This window comes from Amaranthus tricolor, chromosome 15, assembly GCF_026212465.1.
Source record: "Amaranthus tricolor cultivar Red isolate AtriRed21 chromosome 15, ASM2621246v1, whole genome shotgun sequence".
In the NCBI taxonomy this organism is placed as follows: Eukaryota; Viridiplantae; Streptophyta; class Magnoliopsida; order Caryophyllales; family Amaranthaceae; genus Amaranthus; species Amaranthus tricolor.
In genome coordinates, this window is record NC_080061.1 from 2,081,965 (window position 1) to 2,105,918 (window position 23,954).

Consider the following 23,954-nt stretch of genomic DNA (forward strand, 5'->3'; position numbering starts at 1 on the left):
ATGAAGAATCAATTATCTAAACAAGAGGCGAAAATTGTGTTTTTAATTTAAAAATTGTATTAATTTATTAAATTCTCATCTTAATTAAATTACCATTATGCAAATATCAAGAGCACAACTTTTCATATTAGCATGAACATTGAATTAACTCATCAAGAAACTCAATTTGGGGTCATTGTTAATGGAAAGCTTATTGTTAAGATTCGAGATTCTCAAAAAATTTGGAATAAGAAAATAATTGAAGGAAATATGATTTCAACCATTCACATGCAACTAATCTTGAGCCGTTTTGGTAAGAATTGAAAGTTTTTACATGAAGTATATTTTCTGCTACTTTTGGTTTCACCTTCAATTTAAGAAAGGTTTTGTGACATTTCATCTTAATTGCACATGGTATGTATATGATAGAATTGAATAATAATGGAATGATATAGAATATTATATCTATATACCGATATGTTCCATCCATTTCGCCGTATTTATTTTTGACATAAAGAATAAAAATTTTGATATAATATGTTGAAGTGGTGAGTCATATCTAAAAATAAAAAGTGAGCATATTCAACATAACAGACTAAAATGACACATTAATAGGGCAAATCAAATAGAATAATAAAGCGAGTAATTTTTTATAACACCAATTTAAAGATTTTGTTATATAGACCTTAGAACCAATTTAAAGTTTCAATTATGTATCATCAATTTAAAAGTCAAACAAAAATCTACGTAGGGCAAATAGGACAACTGTAGTCCGTTAGATATGTTTCTTCTAATAATTTATCATCAGACAGTGAATTGCCCGTTAGATATGTTTGTTCTAATAATTTATCATCAAACAATAAATTGCAATGATCCGAGCTTTACAAAGGATGAAAATAGAAAATGTAGCTAGCAAATTTGGTAATAGTAAAGGAATGCTTATTAGATAAAATGCCTTATCTTTAATGGAAAGTTGTAAAATATAAATTTATCTTTGCTCGATCCGCTAAAAATAAATAATAAGTGAATTTAATTATTTTTAGTGGATCAAGCAAAAGTTTATTTAAAAATATATAGTATAACTTTCCTTCCAAAAAGAAATAAATATATATTGAGGAAATAATTCAGAAAAAAAAAATTTTTAGAGAAGCACAAGACTAGTAGCTTGTAACAAGAAAGGTGGCATTGAATGGCAAGATTAAAGAAGTTAAAATGGACAATATAGACAAAGAAAGGAGTGTGGACAGCTTGACCAATTAGAGGAGAAATAAGGTGGTCTACATTTATTATCACCATTATTATTATTATTATTATTATTATTATTATTATTATTATTATTATTATTATTTTGAAAGTTAAAGAGATTTTATAATTCTAAAAGATATTTACAGCTTAGACGATAATAAGACCACTTTCCAGAATAACATGGGAGGCTCAAAACTCAAACATTATTATTACTCCTACTATTATTATTATTATTATTATTATTATTATTATTTATTAAAACAGCTTTGAAAATAAACTTTTTACAAGAAGTTCGTAGGGAGCTGAGTAACAAGCTGAGCGTCAAACCTTTTTGAATATAAAAAGCAAGTTTATAATAGATGTATGCCTTAGACTTGGTCTTACTTGAGTTACTCGAAAAAAATGATGTAATCCTCGATAACAGAACGAACGTGTTTTTCTTTCTGCCGACTTGGCTAAAGAGACACCAAGAGCACATGAGGGGACTCTTGTGCCATTGAAAGGCGAACCTCCGGTTATATCCATACAAGAATTTTTTCCATGAAACAAGTTAAACATAAGATCTGCTCACTTAAGATCTTTTCGTTTCCTAATGAAACTCCTACACTAGAAAGATATTTTCCACTAAGATATAAAACTATATAGATTGTAGAAACTAGAAAGTGAAAGTTACATGTAAATCGGGTACTCTCACTATCAATTACACCTATTTGTTTAATTTTCGTGGTGTTTATTTATTTAAAATTATTTTCTCTTTCATTCATCTTTAAATGATTATATCTTCCACATCTACTTTTTTCCAATGGATCAAAATGTTTCTAATAATGCAACATTGTAATATGCATCTTAATTTGTATAATAGGTTAATTTGATTATTTATATGTAAATTTAATTAAAAAAGTTTTCTTGTATATAGAATAATTATTGGAGTATCTCGCAATTCGCATGGTAACTCATGGAAAAGAAATTAATCAATATATGATTCAATTTAACAAAATTTTTCAGACAATTTTCCAATTGTAAAGTTTTAAAATAATCCCTAAAGTATTACATATATATCAATTTTCTTATTTGTAGTATTAATAGCTAAAATTGTGTTAAGAATGATGTAATTATGCTTCATTTATTGCTAATTTAGATAATGATACTTAATAATATTGTGCACTAATTTCTTTTCTGGAGAAATTGCGAAATAATAATCAATCAAATCTTAATATTAGACAACTATTTTAAATTTCAAGCAATTGTTAATTTAATCATTTATAAAATATCTTAAAATATTTTAAAATCTTAATAATTTTTTTGACAGAGTTTGCCAACTAGATAAACTTATGCCATATAATTAAACTAAAACCTGTAAAATCTTGACATTTAAAAAAATTGTAAAAGAGTTGTTATATGTCATATAACAAATCTTTTAATAGCGATTTTGAGTGCAAATTAAATAGGGTAGTATAAATAACTATGTGGGCACCTCCACCCATACGCTTGTGAAAAAATTGCTAAAATGATAAAAATGAGAGGAAATAATTAATAATTTCACTAATAATAAAGACAAGAATTCACAATTCTTTTATCAAATAAACAAGCTAAATATAATGACTTATGCGTAATAACCTTATGGCCAAGAATAGGAAAGTAAAAAAAAAAAATGCACACCCAATTAGAATGGGCAACAATTTAATTTGCAACCATCTCCCACCTTATAGGAGTTGACTTTTTTCTTAGAAGGGAGGAGGAAATTCACATTGGTGAAGGAAAAAAATAACCCAACAAATAAAGGGCAATCAACATAAAATATGGACTAGTTAAAACGATTATTTCTCCTTAATTTCACTAAGAAAGAAATATCTGAAAACTTGCTTATATATTTATATATATGTATGTGCTGTTCAAACTTCAAGATTGATTAGTCTGAATCTTGATTTGATCATATCATTCACTCGAAGAAGAAGAAGAAGAAGACCATATAGCCTCGAGCTCTCGAGCAAAAGCTTTTTGACGGTTAACAACAATGGTAATATGATCTTTGTTATCGACAATTTTAATTTGAGCTCGAGGAATTTTGGATTGGACACTGTAGCTGCATTCGATTGGAAGAAGCTCATCATCTCTTCCATGAAATATGTTCACATTACACTTAAGTTGATTGCAAACAACGTCAAGGTATTTATCAATTTTGTTGGCTGTTCCACAAATTATATTGTGTAATGTATGCCAAGCTGCATTATGGGTGTGGCACATAAACCCTTCCACTAGATACGTTCGTATCCTGCACCCATACCATGTATATAATTAGTACAATACTAGTACATAATATAATTTGCTAGTCATTTTTTTTATTTACTTAATTGACTCAATTGTTGAAATACAAAAAATAATACAAAAACATCATATTTTTAATTTCTAAAAAATCAACTCGTCAAAAGCTTAAATTGATGATTAAAAACCTAAAATATATAATATATTCTATTCATCCCCATACACGAGAGCCCTTTGGGCGAATATATAGGTACAACACCTGCCCTCCTCAATAGTAACATTTTCTTAAAATAAGAGGTGAATGAGATACAAATCCGTAACTCTTATATTATATTAACTCTGACGCCATACTATAAGATAATATTCAAGCCCTATAACATGATATACACATATATTAATTAATGTTAATGGTATTTAGTTAATTTGGTTATCCAACATGAATACATCAACTAGGATTAGACAAACAGAACAACATTATTACAAGTCCTTTTCCCTGATCGATGTTAATGTTTGTATGTACAACATTTTCATTCATATTAATAAAAAGGCTCCATCAATTAATTAATTTGACCGTATTGTTTGTTGGAAGCCAAAATCAAGACACTTTATGGGCAATCTTAATCATCATATTCTATAATCTAACAAATAATACTTCTAACTATATAACAATATGAATGACCATATAATAATGATTATTACACACTAGAATAGATTTAGCTTTTCGTAATATTAGATTTAGTGGCATTAAAAAGAAACTACTAATTTACATTTTTAGTGTAATAATTGTTAGTTTTAGAATAATTATTTATTATGTTGTTAAAGAGTTTAATAAATATCACTAAATCCACTATATATAATATTAAAAATTTGAAGTAGGGAACACTTAAATTAAATATTTCTAAATATATTTCATTAAAAGCAAATTATACGATTTAAAGTGAGAATTTATTCTCATTTCAAAGATAGATTATACTATAATAAACCAAAAAAAATTAACTTCAGGTGCTTTATTTTTCGCCTAGCACTTTTTACGTGTAATACGATATAAAAAGCGTTAATGAGAGGTCAATATGTGATCTAGTATAACGAAGGCAATCATTGATTAAAAATAAGACAAATCAAAGTGAATTCCACCTGAAAATTATATATTTCGAACTTCGGTCATTTAATAATAAACAGACTTATTATTATCATCATCTTACTCAGTATATCTTGTTTATAGAAAAATTATGGATAGAGTCTGGGGAGGAAATGACGGCGGCAACTTATACCCATAAAAGAAAACACGGCCAAATGAGTCCCCCAACTCGAGAAAGATAAAAAGACGTAACTAGACAAAAAAGTTATTCTGATAAAATTATTTATTATTGTTATTTTTTATAGTTTAATCTAAATTTGTAATTTAACCAATAAATTAAACCTAATTGACTATGACATGATTCAAATAATTTAATTGCCACCTCTATATACATCTTATCGGTCAATATCAATGACCCACACTAAAGTTAAGAAATATATACATTACAAAATAAAATTCGCGAAGTAATAATTATTCCGATATTATTAATTTGTTCTATCTATTAAAATATGGAAAGGATTTATAGTGAAAAAAAATATTGACATATTACACTTTCGTATAATTTTTTATTGTGGGAAATAATGAATATGGGTTTTGAAAATAGAATTTGCAATTACAGAAGATAAATAAAAAAATTAGAAATTGCTTTTAACATTAATAAAAATGAGATCTACATTCAAAAAGAGGGTTTATGCACGTTACTTTTTGGGGGTACATTTAAAAATATTTGTTAGACAAATGAAATTTGTTTGGATTTCAAATTATGTCCTGACATAAAAAGATCTAAATTAAGAAAATTTTGTAAAATTTCAATTTGAAAAAAAATGAGAAAACAAATAAATTCGAAGGAAGTAGTTTTATAGCGAATTGCCCAAGAAAATTGATCAAAGGTAAAAAAAAAAAAATTGAATTAAAAAATTGTCAATTTTAAATGTTGGTTAATGTCGACATTTCACTTATGTTTCAATATATGAATCGTCCATAACGTTCACCATAAATTTAGTACAATTTTAGACAAGGCATCTATTAATATGAGACCTAAAACAAAGGCGACTTAATGATTTTCTCATCATTAATTTTATACATAAAAGTCATGACATAAGCCAAAAGGAGAAACTTCTCATTAAATTATTATTGTGCTAAAGGGTGGGTGATGGTTCAACCATACAAGGAAATACTCTTGGTGTTTTCAAATATTCTTCATAATTATTTTTTTCCCATATCTCAATATAAACTTTAAAATTAAAATAATTTTAATTGTGAGTTTTTCTAAATTTTAAAAAGTTGATATTAAAAAGGTATATATTGAGACGAATTTAATAAGTTCCCACATGAATATATTTTTTTTATAGATCGATGAGAAATCTAAGTCAAAGTTTGACACTGAAAATTCCTAAATTATATTTGAGAAGAACAAAAGAAAACGGAGGGAGTAGAAAATTGTAATAGTCAATTATCTAATTCCTCTAATATACACAAAATAAAATAGAAAGAAAAAAAATAGAAATTATAATTGTCACCTAATTCGAAATTAAAATCAATCTCTTTTTAAATTATTTTTTTTTAAAAAAAAAAAATTGGTTTGAATAAGAGGAAGTAAAGCTTGACGCCTTGACCCAAAAACTACCCATATAAAAAACTTTAAATAAATTAAATTCCAAGTAGTATACTCAAATATATACCAGAATATTATCATCCCAAAACCAAAATTTTTGAACCATAACATTTAAAAGGATAATTTTAGTTCTTGACATTTAGCTTACGTTGGAAGTTAAGCTTAAAATTATCATATTTATATCATATAGTTTTATATAGAAGTAGAATTATTTTTATCGTCTTTTTGTATAAGTAGTATTTTCAATTTCGATTGTCTGTATCATTTTACTCAATTTTACTTGTTTTAACTGTAATATTATTTTTTTTATCTCGTTCTTTTATTTGATCATAATTAAAAATTACTTAAAAGAAATACTAGATAACTCAAAAGAATAGTTACATTAAATTTAGCTATCATTTTTTAGGTGGGGTAGCTTTGACTATTTTGCAACATAAAATAATAGTCACATTAAATATACTCCTAAATGCAATACAAAAATGTTAAATGCACTAGGTGAGAGACACTCCAAAATAAAAATTGGCCTCTAGAATTCAACTGAAGCAATGGAGCTTTCACCAAAGTAATTGCTTGTTGGGACAACTCTACTAGCCAATCACAATCACCTTTAATTCGCCTTAAAACGATGTCGTCTAGAAGTTTTTCCGTTAGAGAATTTGTTGAGGTTGTTCTATGTACACTAATACACAAATGTACTTGTGTAACATTAAACAAGAATATTGGAAAATAGAATTCAACAAACAAATAATCCACTTATCTGTCTCTTTAAGTTCGTTATAAATTTGACATTATTTCCCTCATATTATCATTATCGTACCCAATGTATTCCAACTGTAGGAAACTATCATTAGGGTGTGAGGAGTGAAGAAAGACACTAATTCATACCCAAAAAAGATGATGTGGTCAAAGAATTCATCGGCATGACTTTCAACGCTATATGTCATTCTCAATAAAAAATTTCACGAAAAAAAATATAAAGATTAAATTACCTATTTCTGGTGACAAGTTTGGTAAGAAATTCCCACACTCGATGGTTCTTGCAGATAAGCAAGCAAATTGTCCGAGAAATGTGTTCATACCAACAAGCTAAAGATGCTCCCATGCTTATTAGTGGAAATACTCGTCGTGGTGCCAACCTTCTTAATACGTATTGTGTTGCTTGCTCTCCATTGGGCACGGGGAAATATGGCTGTCACCCAATATATAAACACAACAATAATAATAACATTAAAATTTTAGTCTCTCTAACTCGAACTATGTATAATATATGTCAAAATATAATCTCGAATTAATTAGCAATAATGTCTTACCGATTAGATTTGTTTACTCGACAATTAATATATAATTAATGTTGCAATTAATACTAGGATGTACCATAGCTAAAAATTAGGCTTTTTACGTGTAAGTTATGATTTATTACTGTAATTTAATTACATTTATAAAAAAATGTACGATCTTATTTTAAAAAAATGTTTATTATGTCACTTAGAATCTATCAATAAGCTATTTAAAAAAATTACCATTACATACAGTTCGAGATCATTTATCTACTATAAATGTCTTTTCCTGGATCAAAATTTATGTGACTTTTAATTAACTAATTCTTAAATCTAATTGATCTACCATCCCCTATCATCTATAACTAAAATTATAAAATTTAGTGAAATATCATAATAAATTATTTAATTATTTAATTATGAGATAGTTAAGGACAATACTTACAGGAGCAATTAAGGTGAGGGACTTAATTTTTGAGGGATGGCGCACAACAAGTGCGAGAGCCAAAATGCAGCCTAAAGAATGGGCAACAATATGGAAGGACTCGACTTTATGCATCTCTAGCACAGACCGTTCGATCATTTCTACGTGCTCTCGTAGAGTGTACAAGGAATCCGTCGGTTTTGGACTCTGTCCGAACCCTAGTAAATCCACAGCGAACAATCGGTACTTGGCTTTTGTCGCGGCCAAAAAATTAGGAAATAAAGTTTCTGTCCAAAATTTGGACGATGATATAAACCCATGTATGAACAATACATTCTCACTTGTCTTGTCTCCTATTAAATTTACAAATACAAAACATGTTAGACATGTTAAAAAATATATAAAATAATTAGAGAAAAATTACTTTTTAAAATTTTAAAGGTGTGTGATTGGTTGTGGGTGGGAGGGACGGATGTAAATGGTTGGTTGGCTTCTAGGGTGGGAGGTTGGTGGTGTCAATTGTCGGGGAAGGAAGTGTTGCTGAGTGGTCCTCTTCTTTTTTGTATTTTTTTTTTAACTAAATTTTTATATAAAAGACGTATGAACCAACAGGATAATGCTATCTAGGATGTTTAACCCCTCATCTTTAAAATTAGACGAACCTTATAATTAAGAATTTTTTTAAGTAATTTTCCCAAATACATGAACCACTTGATTTAACTAATTTTTCGACTTTAGTAATTGTAAGTTGTCATAATGATAATGATGTCGACATAATATAACTAACGTTTTCAAATTACTAATAATTAAATTAGTAATAATTTTTAATAATTATGCTAAAATATTCAATAAGATCTAAAATAATACTGAAAATTGAAATTAAGTCAACTAAAAGTTTAAACTTTTAATTGAACCTTTAAAATACGTAATATCAAATATCTAAGTTGAAGTTCCATATTTAAATACCATTTAATGAAAAATTAATTCAATAATTAAAGTATCAAAATAATATACATATATATATATATATATATATATATATATATATATATATATATATATATATATATATATATATATATATATATATGTTATATACTCTATTAAATATGACTTACGTACCAGGTATGGCGCCATCTACATTGACGAACAATGTATCCTTAGACGATTTAGTCCAAGAACAACAAGTAGTACAATCACAATCCGACCATCTAGGAATAGGGAAAACTTGTTTCCCACCAATCTTCCCTTGAAGCATCTCAACAATGGTGGAACTAACCCTAAATGTAGTTGTTCCTCCACCATTTTTGGACACACTTTTAACCGCCATTTTGTCACAAATCATGGAAGAACTTTTAGAGATCTCAGACATAACAGAAGGTCTAGTATAAAGAGTATCAGAAACATCTTCAAGTTGAAGTTTAGTAGAAGTAAGTCTTACAATCTTAGTAGATTCACCCTTTTCAGACACTAATATTGTCTTACTACCACTTGTAACAGACATAGCTTGTATAGCTGATGAAGAACAACAATAACAAGGCTTCCATTCAGCCTCAACAACAAAATCAATTACTTTATAAACCAAACATAGTATAAAATCTAATAGGTCTAACAATGTAAACACTAACAAGCTTATTCCTTCATTTATGGCTCTTCCTGTTACCAATATTGCTGATCTTGCTTTCCCCATATTACTCTTTTTTACACTCATTTTTTTCGGTTTCAATAATTATATGTTATATACTCTATCAAGTAATTATTTATTATAAATTTATGATTTGGGTTTTAAAGGAAGAAGAAAAGGGTAGGAAAGGAGAGGCCTTAGCTTAAGCTAAGCTTGATTAAATGGCTTCTCAAAAATGATAACAAAGTTATAATAAGTGGGTTATGTAGAAATATAGAAAGGAAAGACAGTTGGTGTTTAAATTAAGAAGAAAATGTAAAGAGCAGAAATGAATAGGGCGTATGGGACACGTAGAAAGAGAATGAAAATTCATTGATATCATTAAAATTGTTCGTTGGGCAAGAGACTATGGTAGGTGGTGGTTGAACCCCCTCTTCTTCTCACTCTTAGGGTTAAACTTAAACACCTTTCTTTCAAGTCATTAGTATTTCTACCAAAACTTCAATTTTTAGCTAAGATATTTTGTTTTCTAAGTTTCTACCTATGAGTAAGTGCATTCCTAACAGTCATATATGAATAGTACTACTACTAATAAAAACCGCATTGTATTGTTTATTATCTGACTGATTGGCAGAATTGTGTTCGGATAGATTAAAAAAACTGTTATTTTAGACACCTATATAAAAACTAGGATTTCATTTCATATAGAATAAAACTAGTTACAAATATTGATACCGTTGATGATCTGATTTCAAACTCTCATAAAAATCATTTTATACAGATATAATTAAAATGTTAAATAAAAGCAAATAACAAAAAATAATTTATAATCATCTTACATTAAAAATGCCCTTAAAATTACATCAATATTTCAATTCAATTATATTATTTGTTGTTAATTATAGGCTTTTATTTGGTTCTCCTTTTGAACATCACAATTTGATTATGGTGAGTCTAATGAGTGATCGCCTAGGGTCCCGTTTTGTGAGGAACATTATTTTTTAGGCCTCTATCCACATTTAAATTTTTTTATCCAAATTTACTTTTATTTTTAAGCTTTACCCAAACCTCATCGTACATATTGTCAACTTTTGTGACTACCTAATTTACTTATAATTAATTATCTTGTTTTTCAAATCTCAATTTAAATTTCCATGTTTTTCAATTATAATGCTCATAAATAAAATTTATTAGTTCGTCTTTTTTCCTATTTATTGTTTGCTATCAAATATTTATTTATTCTATTAAAAAGGCGGAGTAAAATATATGCTATTTACCAATCTAAAATATTTTCTCGGAATCAAAAAATGTTAAAAGACTTGTGTTATTGTGTAATAAATTATTCACATTGTACAAGTGTTGGGACTTTCTTTCATTCCTTCCAGAAATTTACATTGCTTACGCATACTCATATAATTAAAAATATGGCGCCTTCCTTCTTGTTCACTAAACCTTTACGTGCATAATCTTCGCCTATTACCAGCTAAAAAGATATGGAACTTTCCATAAATATATGTTGTGATCATTTTTTTGACATTGCATTGGTCTATACTTGCCCCTAAACTATTCATCAAGAATCATGACGTAGTCATACATGTACATGAAAAGAAGTGTATTAAAAATGAGTGTCTAATTATAGAGTATAAAATTTAATTACCGTGAATATATTTATCGGGACATTTGTCAAAACGTGATTGAATTTCACAAGGCTTTCATCAATACAAAAATTTTCTCAAGTTAAGTGGAAAATTAAGAACCTCACTAGTATGAGTTTTTTTTCAAAAAAAACTTCCACGTGGGAAAATTTTTCTCGCTGATGGAAATGGCTGTAGGAGAAAAGTTGATATTGGAGATATATGAGTAGAGATAAATGGTTTTCTTCAAATTTGGAGGCCTAATTAAATTAATCGAAATTTAATTATTTAAGTCAACCAACACATCATGCCACACTTAATGAATCAATTATCTTAATTATTATGTTCTAAAATAATCCTTTAATTTCTTTCCAATCAAGCCTCGTAACCAATTATACTTAATTTCTAGTATAAAGTCATATATATATATATATATATATATATATATATATATATATATATATATATATATATATATATATATATATATATATATATATATATATATATATATATATATATATATATATATATATATACTACTCTAAACATATAATAATAATATTTTTTTTTGATGAATTAGCACTATTATTATGATTATTAATTATATTATTGCAACACAACAATCAACCACTAGAAAACATAAAGTATTGAGCGTAGAATTAACACCAATGGCTCAATTTACAATTTAATGAGCTATACTTTCTCTGTCATTTTTATATTGCCAAAAGTTTTATTAATTTTAATCTGTTTTTTTAATTTACTATAATTTTATTTCATAAAACAAATTCTATATTATTTTCTTTAATTATCATCATTTATAAAAATTTTTTCTCTTTAATTCTAAAAACTCTTTTTTAAATGTTCATATTACAAATCCAACAGAGACAAACGAAGTAACAATTCAAGAAAGTTTTGGGGGTGACAAGTAAGGTAAAATGAGAAGGCTCAATTAATTGTATATCATTTATAGAAGGTTTTCCTCCACACATGACTCTCACAATCACATATCTATAATTAGTGTATAGCCAACCCTTGAAATATAAGGGTGAGCACCGCCCTTTTATAAGTATACTTCATTTTACTCTCAATTGGAGCATGGAAACAATAGCTTATATATTTTATTTCTCATAAACCATGGGATGTGGCCAACCCTTTATCCTCTTGCTTATTAACCTCATCTTGGTCATAATGTAGTTATTGTAATAACGTTCATGAAATAGTGTAGTACAAATTAAATTGCTACCTCTAACTAATTCTTTTGGGTTCAATAATAATTTTCACATTTGCTTTATTTGTAGAACAATCATAATTTTTCAATTATTAACAAAAAAAATACATGATATTATCTTTTGGATATTTTTAACAATTCATGACTAAAACACAATACAAAGACCAGAATACCCTCACACCGTATTCCTAAACCTTCGGACCATATCACACACATTGAATCCTCTACTTTCTCTTTGTCAATTGTGCAATATATTGACCTCCTAGCTTATCTTCGCTAGAAGTCAACTATTCCCTCATATTCTAATTTAATGTCGTTTCATTTGATTATATTTTACACACTTTTATATCATTTTATTTCTAAATATCTCTAATTAAATTTGATTAAAAATTATAAAATATAACTAATAAAATTTATATGGAAATAAATCAAACTAATTAATCAGATTTAAAAAAACATCGTGCTGCCCGATATTTATTCTCAAACCCTAGATCATATTCAAATTAGGGTTGTCATTAACAAGAAGTTGATGGTAAGCCCCTCCTTTAATGTTTTCTCTACTAATAATATTTTTTTCATAAGAGTTGTCTTATGAGTTACTCATTTCTCTATCCTACAGAGTTAGGTTCTCATATGAGAAATTTTTAGAATATATAGCAAATTTTTGGAAATAAAAGTGATGGATATTTAATAGTTCTCCGTCTTTTAAAAAAATGCTATTGCTTTTTTTAAAAATGAAAACTAAATTTTTAAGTAAAGAAAAATAATTTACAATTTTATTATAAAATAATAACCAAGCTAGTGTGGTGACCAAGAGTATAAACGTATCTGCTCCAATATAATCGGCTAATTAAATCATAAGATCAAGCTGGCAGAATATTCTTGGTTAAGTGGAAAATCTTATTAAATAAATGGACCCCTAATTAACTGAAAATATTGGAATAATATATTTTGTGGGTATAATATATTTTAGAAATATTTTTGATTGTTATTTTTTATATTTTGTTTCCTAAAAATTTTAGTTGCCTAAGTTAAGATAATTCTAGGGTTAGCTTTGTATATATATATTGGAGTTAATTGATTAATAAAGGTAAAAAACCATAAGTCTATACTAATTCCATATGGTATCAAAGCCTTGTTAATTTATTTTACACCATGATCGGCAATGAGATATCACCTCCACCACCACCAAAATAGGTAACGCTATAATTTTCGATAATCGTTTGAATGGTAAGTTTGATGATACCACTTGGATTATTGACACGGGAGCTACTCATCACGTAACTGGAGAAAAATCTTGGCTTTTTGACACCAAAAACTTTAAGTGTCTGGTTGGGTTGCCTAATGGTGAAACAGTGTTAGCTTCTTGTTGGCTCTATTTGTTTGTCAGATAAAATCACCCTCACAGGGGTGCTCTATGTTCCTAATTTGCATTGTAATTTACTTTCAGTTTCACAACTTATTGATGACCTTCATTGTATTGTCCAATTTAATGCTTATATGTGTGCTATACAAGACAAAATGAAGGAGTTAATTAGAACGGGAGCTAGGAGGGACGGATTGTATTATTTCAACAAATCGGATTCAGTGCATCATGTGAGTGTTATTGCTGCAAAGTCTAACTTGGAGTTGTGGCATCGTCGTATGGGTCATCCTTCCGAGAAAATAGTTAAGTTGCTTCCCACCGTAAGTAACAAAGATTATTTAGATAAAGGATGTGAAGTATGTATGCGTGCTAAGCATCCAAGAGATAGGTTTCCTTTGAGTGACAATAAAGCATCTAGAATTTTTGAAAAAATTCATTGTGATTTGTGGGGCTCGTATAGACATGTTTCGTTGTGCGGAGCTCGTTATTTTTTGACGATAGTTGTTGACTATTCTAAAGCTGTTTGAATTTATTTGTTGAATGATAAAACGAGGGTCTTTCATATGTTTCTGATGTTTGTTGCTATGGTAGAAAGACAATTCTCTCAAACCATAAAAATTGTGCAAAGTGATAATGGTACGGAGTTTAATTGTTTACGTGATTTTTTTCATACTACTAGTATTATTTTTCAAACCTTTTGTGCGGGTACTTCGCAACAAAACAGGAGGGTTGAGAGAAAGCATAAACATATTTTGTCAGTTGGGCGAGCTTTGAGATTCCAAGCCAAATTACCAATTTATTTTTGGGGTGAATGTGTTCTTGCTGCGGCTCACCTAATTAATCAAACTCCTACTCCATTGCTACAAAATAAAACTCCATTTGAAATCCTCCAATAAACCTCCTAAATTTGGTGCCATTCGTACTTTTGGATGTTTATGTTTTGCACATAATCAGATTACTCATGGAGATAAGTTTGCGAGTCAAAGTCGAAAATGTGTCTTTGTGGGCTATCCGTTTGGGAAGAAAGGGTGGAGATTATATGACCTTGAATCCAAAGTTTTTTTTATGTCTCGGGATGTCAAATTTATTGAGAATGTGTTCCCTTTTTCTACACCGGAAGATGTTCATATTGATTCTCATGGTTTTGAGTTGCCTTATGATATACATGATGATTTTGTGGAGTATGAGGAGTACATTGACAATGTGGTGCATGATGTGCACAATGGTGACAGTGAGGATATGAGTAGTGTTGGTGACCCTGCTACTGCCTCCTTGCCGGATGAGGCCGCCTCTGCCCAACAAAATCAGCTCGAAGCTGCCATAATGCACCAGGACCAGCCAACTGACACCGGTAGAGAGGCAGCAGGTCAGCCTTTGGGGCTTGGGTTTCGGGAAAAAGTTCCCTCGGTTCTTCTTCGTGATTATGTGACTCACTCAGTGTTTGCTAAAAATCCGTCCGCCTTCACTCCATCTTCCATTACTTCTTCAGGTACGTCTTATCCTTTAGCACATTATATAAATTATGACAAGTAATCTGTGAATTATTGTAAGTTTCTGGCAACTGTTGTTAGTGGTCATGATCCGAAATCTTTTAAAGAAGCAATGAAACATGAAGGTTGGCGACAATCTATGCAGGAAGAAATTAAAGCCTTGGAGGATAATGGGACTTGGACCTTAGAGGATATTCCTCCCACGGTAAATGTGCTCTAGGGAGTCAATGGGTGTACAAAACAAAATACTTGTTTAATGGTGATATTGAACGTTTCAAGTCTCGTTTGGTCGTTTTTGGTAATCATCAGCAGGAAGGCATAGATTGTGGTGAAGCGTTTGCTCCGGTCGCAAAGATGACTATTGTTAGGGCATTTCTTGCTATTGCAACTTCAAAAAATTGAGAATTTCATCAAATGGATCTTCATAACACCTTTTTGCATAGTGATCTTGATGAGAAGGTGTACATGAAATTACTTCCCGAGTTTGAGAGTTAAGATCCTTCATTGGTGTGTCATCTGAGAAAGTCCTTGAATGGGTTGAAACAAGCCCCGAGGTGTTGGTTTTCCAAGCTCGTAGCAGCTGTGATAGGGTACGGCTTCATACAATCTTACTCTGATTATTCTCTCTTTACTTATACTAAAGGCATTGTTCAGATTAATGTTTTAGTATATGTTGATGATCTTATTATTTCTGGAAATCATTCCGCTGCACTTGTTGGTTTCAAGGCTTATCTCGGAGATTGTTTCAAAATGAAGGATCTTGGTCCTTTAATGTATTTCTTAGGTATAGAAGTTGCTCATAGTGCTTCAGGCGTTTTTCTGTGCCAACAAAAGTATACTTTGGATATCATTTCTAAAGTAGGTTTATTAGGGGCAAAGCCGACTGGTTTTCCAATGGAGCAAAATCACAAGCTTGATCGTGCCACATGCAAACATCTTGCGGATCTGGATGTGTATCGTCAACTTGTTGGCTGTTTGATTTACCTTGTGGTCACTAGACCCGATTTAGCATACTTCGTTCATATCTTGTCCCAGTTTATGCAAGAACCTCGCAGTGAACATTCGGAAGCAACTTTTCGTGTAGTTCGTTATGCTGATAGTGATCTCACTTTGCAAGGTTGGTGTGATTCGGATTGGGCGGCTTGTCCTCTTACTCGTCGCTCTATCACAGGTTGGTTGGTGTTTCTCGGGCATTCTCCTATCTCTTGGAAAACTAAAAAACAACCCACTGTCTCGACATCTTTTGCAGAGGATGAATTGTTCCATGGCGGCAGTTATTTGTGACCTTAAGTGGCTTAAGGGCTTATTGTTGAGTTTGGGCGTGCACCACCCAAAGGCAATCAAATTGTTTTGTGATATTCAATCTGCTTCACACATTGCAAAGAATCCGATTTTTTATAAACGAACCAAACACATTGAAATTGATCGCCATTTTGATCGAGATGCGATTGTTGAAGGCTTGATTTCTCCATCGTATGCCCCTACTAGTTCTCAATTGGCTGACATTTTCACAAAGGCTCTTGGGAAGTCACAGTTTGACTATTTATCTTCTCTCCAAGTTGGGCATTTTCGACACTCATGCTCCAACTTGAGGGGGGTATTGGAATAATATATTTTGAAAATAATATATTGTGTTGGAATATTTTTAGTTGTTATCTTTTATATTTTGTTTTCTAGTATTCTAATTGCCTAAATTAAAATAATTCTAAAATAAATTTTGTATATATGTTAGAGTTGATTGATTAATAAAGATAAACAAGTAAAACAACTATGCTAATTCTACTGAAAAAGGATCACAACTTGCATGTCAGACTAACAAGCTCCCAAAATCGGCAAAAATAGGGTTGCATGTCATGTCAACTCATTAGCTTTGTTCTATTTTTTAATGGTGTTTTAACGGTTGAAGATTGCTACATTTTTGCTGGTTGAGATGCGGGGTTTAATTTGGAAGGGGATTGCCATTTGAGAAAAGTCTAAATTCACTCTAAGGAATGCATCAATATCATACCTTGTCAAATATCCCACTTCATTACAATAAATAGCTATCTTTGATAGGTGAGATTGTTTGAGTATTTATGTCTTCATTGTTCATATTTTGGACTAACATAATTACAATTGTTTATCATATATTAATTATTAATAGATTTGTCAAATTTTTCATTTTATCCAAAATTAATCTGAAATTTGATGAGAAACTAGTGGATTATGACTCGAAATTTTTTTGCCTATAAACTGGAGATTATTCAATTTTATCAATTTTTTCAATTCTACATCGTTATTATTTTTAGTCTGGACATCAATACTTCTAGTCAATTTTTAAATTTTGAGACTATTTTTTTTAAAAATCTTTCATCGAATATTGGTTCTTTTTATAAAAACAAATTTTCTCTAAAAAAGGATACATTTTTTTGGAAAAATTTTAACGAAAAGAATTTTTAAAAAGCACATTGACTCGTTGGATTGACCCGAACCAAACAGAATAATCCGACTTAAAAATAACTTGACGCAAAAATTAACTCAACCAAAAATCGATCCAATCGACCATTTCGACTTGTCTAATTTTAAGGTTTCAATAACCAATATAATTAACTTATTTGTCTAGTTAATGTATTGGCATGGTATATATATAAAAAAAGATTTCCATCAATCAATTAAATACCCTCTAGATCATGATCGCATGCATCATCACAAAATTAAGCTTTACCATAATCATTGAAAGAATAAAATGTTGCTAATGTAGATGTAAATGTAGATGAAAATGATTGACAAAGAACATGTAGTATTTAAATCCCCTTAAATGATAAATCGGTGCTAATTGATTGCTCATTCATTAAGGTTAAATAACAACATAAAATGTGTGTATGTTTTTTCACTTAGGCTCATTACGTGAAAAAGGACAGTATTGGGTAAACTACCACTTTCATGCATACTTAAGTTTGATCTTATCATCTCAGAGCATACGTTCATGGCTGCTTGCCGTTAGACTGCTTCAAAGTTCAAAATAATATATAGTCTATCTCACGGTACGGATTCTTCTATATTTTTCTTTTTGTCTTTTCTATATATGAATTTTGCTACAATATTTTCTCTTTTTATAGTCACTATATATAACATAATATATACATACTTTTAGTGAAATATATTTATTGACATTTAATTTAAATATTGTTATTTTAAATTTTTAATGGTATATATATTAGCTTTAGTGATATTTATTAGACTCTTCAGAAACGTAATAGTAGAGAATCATACTAAAATTTTTTATGACATTAGATCTAATGTCGTTTTTCATAAATGCCACTATAGGCTATATTGACAATTACATGTTTCACTAAATGCCAGATTAATTAAATCACTTTAGAGTGGAATTTAAAATAAAAACTAACACTAACACTAAAAATATAAATTAGTAAAATATTTTTCAATGTTACTAAACATATGCCCCTAAAAATTAATTTTATTATGGTGTTTTGCCATGACCTATACTTTTCTTTAATTCTCATCGACATATTTAACTTATTTTTTTATCTCACTCACACATTTCTCTCCCTCTCCAAAAAAATTCTTTTTCTCCCTAGCCTTAATTACTTACATATTGTACTTTGAAAAAAATAAAAGCTATACACGAAGTAATATAATAAAACAAAGAAGACCGGTTCAACATCTAACCTGCTGCAAGTGATGTTGTTATAGTCACTATAGAAATGGTCATTTCATGAATAAATGAACGTACATTATAGCTATATACAAGTGGAAGTTATCCTATTTTAAGATACTTTTCTCTATGAAAAATAACATGTGTAATTATCCTATAATATACTACTCCTTTCTAGAGTTATTTGTATCTTGTTATCTTTTATTTTCGCCCTGTTTTTCCTTAACTGAATTCATATTTGGTGATTCTTTAGTCGATGCTGGAAACAATAACTATCTATTAACGCTCTCGAAGGCAAATTCTCCTCCTTATGGTGTAGATTTTACGCCCTCCGATGGCCACCCCACCGGAAGGTTCACAAATGGTCGGACTGTTACTGATATTATAGGTAATAATAAGTAATTAACATTGCTTTCGTGAAATAAGCATAGTTAATTCTCCATGAAAAAACTTATATTTTATACATAATACAGACATATAGCCTTAACTATTACGAACTAATTGTATTTAAAATTAGTTTTAGACTGCTTTTCTCTTAACCTAGTAGTGACAATTTGTCAATTTGACAACCTATAGCTCTTTAATACATGTTCCTAACTTACTATTAAGGGGCTTAATTGCTGGATGGCCCGTCCACTAAACTTGACAAGTTCAAAATGTCATTTCTATACCCCAAACGTCGGCTACTACCTGTTTCTATTTTATTATTTGTTTATTTCATCTGCCTATTAAGAATTAAACTTCATTTATGATTTATACATAATGTATATATAATATGTTAGAAGTTCAAAATAGTACAACTTTGATGAGTATATAATATATATGTATGCAATTATATATTTTTATGTGTTATATGTTATACAATTTAATAATAATAGATATTAATTAACAGACTCGTGTAATTATCTACAAATCATGAATGAAATTTTTTATTCTAATTAAAATGCAATGGGTGCAGGACAGGGATTAGGAGGCATTACTTTCCCACCACCATTCCTAGCTCCAAATTCCCAACAAGATTATTATACTATTCAAGCAGGAATAAACTATGGTTCTGGTTCAGCAGGAATCCTTGTCGAAACTGGATCAGTGTTTGTACGTTGGAATAATACATTTATCTTTTATTCTTATTTAATTTGTCTAGTTATTTGTTTTGCCGATATATTATATGACATGTATTAGGCTATTAATGTGTTTTCATTTGCAAGTCATTCTCGAGCAGAAGATCTCATTGATCGTATTCTCTTTATTTTTTTGATATCGTCATCTAATTCTAGCACCTCAATCCTAATCTAATTTCTAATATGCAGATATAGTCGCAGTACGTATGATGATCTTTGTATGAGAGTTTAAGCAAACTCGTGTCCCATGTAACTAATTATAATCACAACACATATACACATAATGAAAAATATAATTTATGAAAAATTAACTAGAATAATTTAATATTTTATGATTTTTCTATAATAATGTCACCTATTGAATAACCATGAATAATCCCAATTTTATGGGGTATTTGACTAGAGTAAACCTGAGTAATCGGATGATCTGCTATAATAAGTTTTTTTTAAAAAAAAAGATAAATAAAAATAAAATGTAAAATAGTGTTAAAAAATGTTAAAATATTTTTAGAATTTCTTATGTAAATTTTTAAAATTTTTTCTAACTTTTTATTAATTTTCAGTTTACTTTTTTGGTAAATTACCTACTATAGCAGATCATTCGGTTATCCGAGTTTACTCTAGGCAAATACCCCATAAAATTGGGATTTTCATAATTAATCAATAGATGACATTATTATTAAATCATAAAAAAATTGAATTAATTTAGGAAATTTTTCCCATAAATTATCAATATATATATATATATATATATATATATATATATATATATATATATATATATATATATATATATATATATATATATATATATAACATTAGAATAATATATGATATAGTATTGTATTTATGAAAGTTAGTGTGGTCAATGCAGATAGGAAGAATTCCACTTGAAGAGCAAGTGGACAATTTTGAGCAAACTAGAGCATACATGATTGGTCTAATAGGAGAAAAAGAAGCAAGAGATTTTCTAAAGAACGCAATTTACACAGTATCCATTGGGTCTAATGACATTCTCAACTACATCCAACCATCCATTCCATTTATTGGACAACACAAAGTTACACCTTCAGTATTTCAAGACTACATGCTCTTTAACTTGACATTGCAACTAAAGGTATTACTAACAATATCAATTAAGGGCATGTTTAGATTGAGTGTAAATATTTAAGGGAAAAATAAAGTCAAACTAATGAATTGAAAGCAAATTAAAATGCATTTGAAGTAGTTGAGATAGTTGTAAAGAAGGTAAAATGAACATGAAATAAAAATAATGAAGGAAAAAGAAGATGATTTCCCCTATTATGAAGGTATTACATTTCTTCACCCTCCCCTAGGATAATTATTTATCCCATAAAATTGAGAGCTTCCTTCATATCATTACTTTGCAACTATTTTTTCGCCTTTTCAACAATCAAATATCACTAATTTCTCATTTATCAACTTCGTTTTCTTACGTTGACTTTTGTACCTTTTAATATTTACACTCAATCCAAACATGCCCTAAGTCTTTTTTTCAAGAATATTTAACAACTTAGCTAGAAATAATAGGTAAAGTGGTGAACAAGAATTTCTATATTCCTTCCCAAATTCACATTTGATTAAACATCATAGTGCAATTTTATGAAAATTAATTCGAAAATATAATTTTAATGATGATTCATTTGGTATAGTACGCTCTTTAAAAAGGTAATCAATGACAATATAATTTTGCTACAAAAAATCACGTCTGAAAATCTTTCTAGCTTGTCCAACTTCAAAAGATTTTCTTCATCCCAATATTAGGGTAGTAATATTTGAGGGTTATGACGTTTCATTTCCATGCATAACAATGACATGTTACTTTACACATGAAAATTTAAAATCTAAAGTTTTATTATTGACACTATTTATGATTTAAAGCAAATAGACTGCCAGAATAAATTTTATTAATTTTTTTTTTTGTGAAGCGATTACATAAACTAGGTGCGAGGAAGTTTGTGATAGTAGGGATCGGACCCTTAGGGTGCATACCAATAGTTCGAGCTATGAAGCTATTTTGGTTCAAGAAATGTTCAACTGAGGTGAATGAGTTAATACAAGGATACAACATAAAACTAAACATGGAGCTTACTTTGTTGAATGAAAATTTGGGACATGAAGCTGTCTTTGTGTATGCCAACTCCTATGATATTTTCATGGACATCATATCTAATCATCTTCACTATGGTAAGCATGTATGCATGTTTATTGTGCTAAACCCCGTCTTAAATAGTTTGAAGGCCTTGTTCTAATCTTAAAATCTCACAACTTAAATAAATCTTTTTTAGATATGCTACGAAAAAAATACCATAAGCCAATTGTAAATTGTATCTCAATCAATACCATTTAAGTTAATATTAATTTAAAATTATATCAATTAGACCCTTGAAAATTTTAGGCCATATGCTATAACCCATATAACACATGTGGATCGAAGGATGATCGCCCTGTTCGTGCTCTTGAGGTTTTATTTCTAATCAATTAAGTTCAGTATTTTGTTATTTTTAAATTATTTATTTATGATTTTATAATTATAATTTACAATTTAAAATAAAATATTTATTTTCAAACACAACCTGAAGTGACTAAGTGAGTGCATATGTACAGGATTCGAAAATGCGAAGGACCCATGTTGTGGTGGATTGTTCCCTCCAATTATGTGCTTCAAAGCAGAGAATGATACAAACACAAGCTCTGTATTGTGTGAAGATAGATCCAAATATGTGTTTTGGGATGCATTTCATCCCACTGAAGCTGCCAACTTAATCATTGCCAACAAATTCTTAAATGGTGATCAAAGATTCACGTCCCCTCTAAATATTAAGCAGCTTTACAAAATTTAGCTAGTTAGGGCTAAGTATCTGTATGTAACTGTTTTGAAATATCATCCTATAGTGCTTGAAGTATTTCGGGCTGATTAATAATCTAGCTAGCTCATGAATATGTTCCTGTTGGTGAATGTCTGAATGATATAAAATGATAGTAGTGAGAATGAATTTCGGTGTTTTATAAAGGTAAAATCTCTCCGTCACCTCTAAAATTGGCCTCCTTTTTTCTTTGAGTTGATAAGCATGGATAATGTATTGAAAACGAAAGTCTCAAAGAGGTTTAACAATGAAAAACAAATGAAAAATATAATGCAAAAGATGAACACAATTGTTTATGAGGTATCTTGAATACCTCCCCCTCAAATATAGTTTATTATAATGAATTCAACAATTACAAGTATAATAAACCTACCTTATCTTGAGAACAATCTCTCAAGACCACAAATACTAAAGCAAAGTAAGAACACTCTCAAGTTTCTAACAATGCAATAGCCCTCTCAACAATATGTGTGTTTTGTGGTGAATGTTACTATGAGTGATGAATCCTATTTATAGGCAAGATATTCATCACTTTTAGTATTCCCTCATAAATCACCATAATTCACATGTAACATCCCAATTAACACCCTAATTAACCATGATAATAAACATTACAATAAACAATAGAGTAATGCACCATATTATTGCATAGTCACTACAAATTCTGACCAAAAACCGGATCCAATGTATTCTGCTGGACTTCCGCTCGACCAAGCCACTACCTCGCTCGGTCGAGCAAGCTTCCAGTGAAGCTACTGACTTGTTCTGGACACCATACTCGACCGAGCTAACACCGCTCGACCGGTCGTGCTAGGCTTTACTCGATCGAGCGGTTGGTCGAGCCACTTACAGTCTGCTTCTTTCTTTGTTGCTTTGATCAAGCAACTCCTATCAACCGTTCCAAACCTTAAATCACCCATATTCGACACATCTTTATCGACCCTCTCTAAAGTACAAGACAAAGCATGTTCGATTATATGTTTAAAGTTAATGTCATCATTAAGATTATTGGCACTTGCTTTAACAATAATGTATAGATTAATAATCTAGCTCAATATGTCCCAT

At 29.4% G+C, this 23,954-nt stretch overlaps 2 protein-coding genes across 2 annotated transcripts; one reads left to right on the forward strand and one right to left on the reverse strand.

Annotated features, from left to right (window-relative positions):
• Window positions 1-2,741: 2,741 nt before the first annotated feature.
• LOC130800819 (probable lysophospholipase BODYGUARD 1) lies at window positions 2,742-9,934 on the reverse strand. Its single transcript, XM_057664504.1, has 4 exons — window positions 9,003-9,934; window positions 7,902-8,233; window positions 7,169-7,368; window positions 2,742-3,496 (listed from the first exon to the last, which is right to left on the reverse strand). Exons 1-4 carry the CDS (start codon window positions 9,589-9,591, stop codon window positions 3,160-3,162), a joined length of 1,458 nt encoding a protein of 485 aa, XP_057520487.1. The 5' UTR covers window positions 9,592-9,934; the 3' UTR covers window positions 2,742-3,159.
• A 5,705-nt stretch (window positions 9,935-15,639) lies between these two features.
• LOC130801748 (uncharacterized) lies at window positions 15,640-23,026 on the forward strand. Its single transcript, XM_057665628.1, has 8 exons — window positions 15,640-15,715; window positions 15,869-16,404; window positions 16,475-16,822; window positions 18,998-19,268; window positions 19,839-19,975; window positions 20,876-21,118; window positions 21,951-22,209; window positions 22,630-23,026. The coding sequence occupies exons 1-8, from the start codon at window positions 15,640-15,642 to the stop codon at window positions 22,863-22,865; spliced, it is 2,106 nt and encodes a 701-aa protein (XP_057521611.1). The 3' UTR covers window positions 22,866-23,026.
• The last annotated feature ends 928 nt before the right edge of the window (window positions 23,027-23,954 follow it).

Excerpts from the sequence above, each read along its gene's own strand:
- LOC130801748 (XM_057665628.1), top strand. The coding sequence starts at position 15,640 with ATGGATCTTCATAACACCTTTTTGCATAGTGATCTTGATGAGAAGGTG. Across the intron at positions 16,405-16,474 it reads GCTCTATCACAGGTTGGTTG|AGGATGAATTGTTCCATGGC; the intron begins GTGTTTCTCGGG and ends CATCTTTTGCAG. Across the intron at positions 16,823-18,997 it reads CATGCTCCAACTTGAGGGGG|ATACTTTTCTCTATGAAAAA; the intron begins GTATTGGAATAA and ends TCCTATTTTAAG.
- LOC130800819 (XM_057664504.1), bottom strand. The coding sequence starts at position 9,591 with ATGAGTGTAAAAAAGAGTAATATGGGGAAAGCAAGATCAGCAATATTG. Across the intron at positions 7,369-7,901 it reads CCCTCACCTTAATTGCTCCT|CCATATTTCCCCGTGCCCAA; the intron begins GTAAGTATTGTC and ends ATTGGGTGACAG. Across the intron at positions 3,497-7,168 it reads AAACTTGTCACCAGAAATAG|GATACGAACGTATCTAGTGG; the intron begins GTAATTTAATCT and ends GTATGGGTGCAG.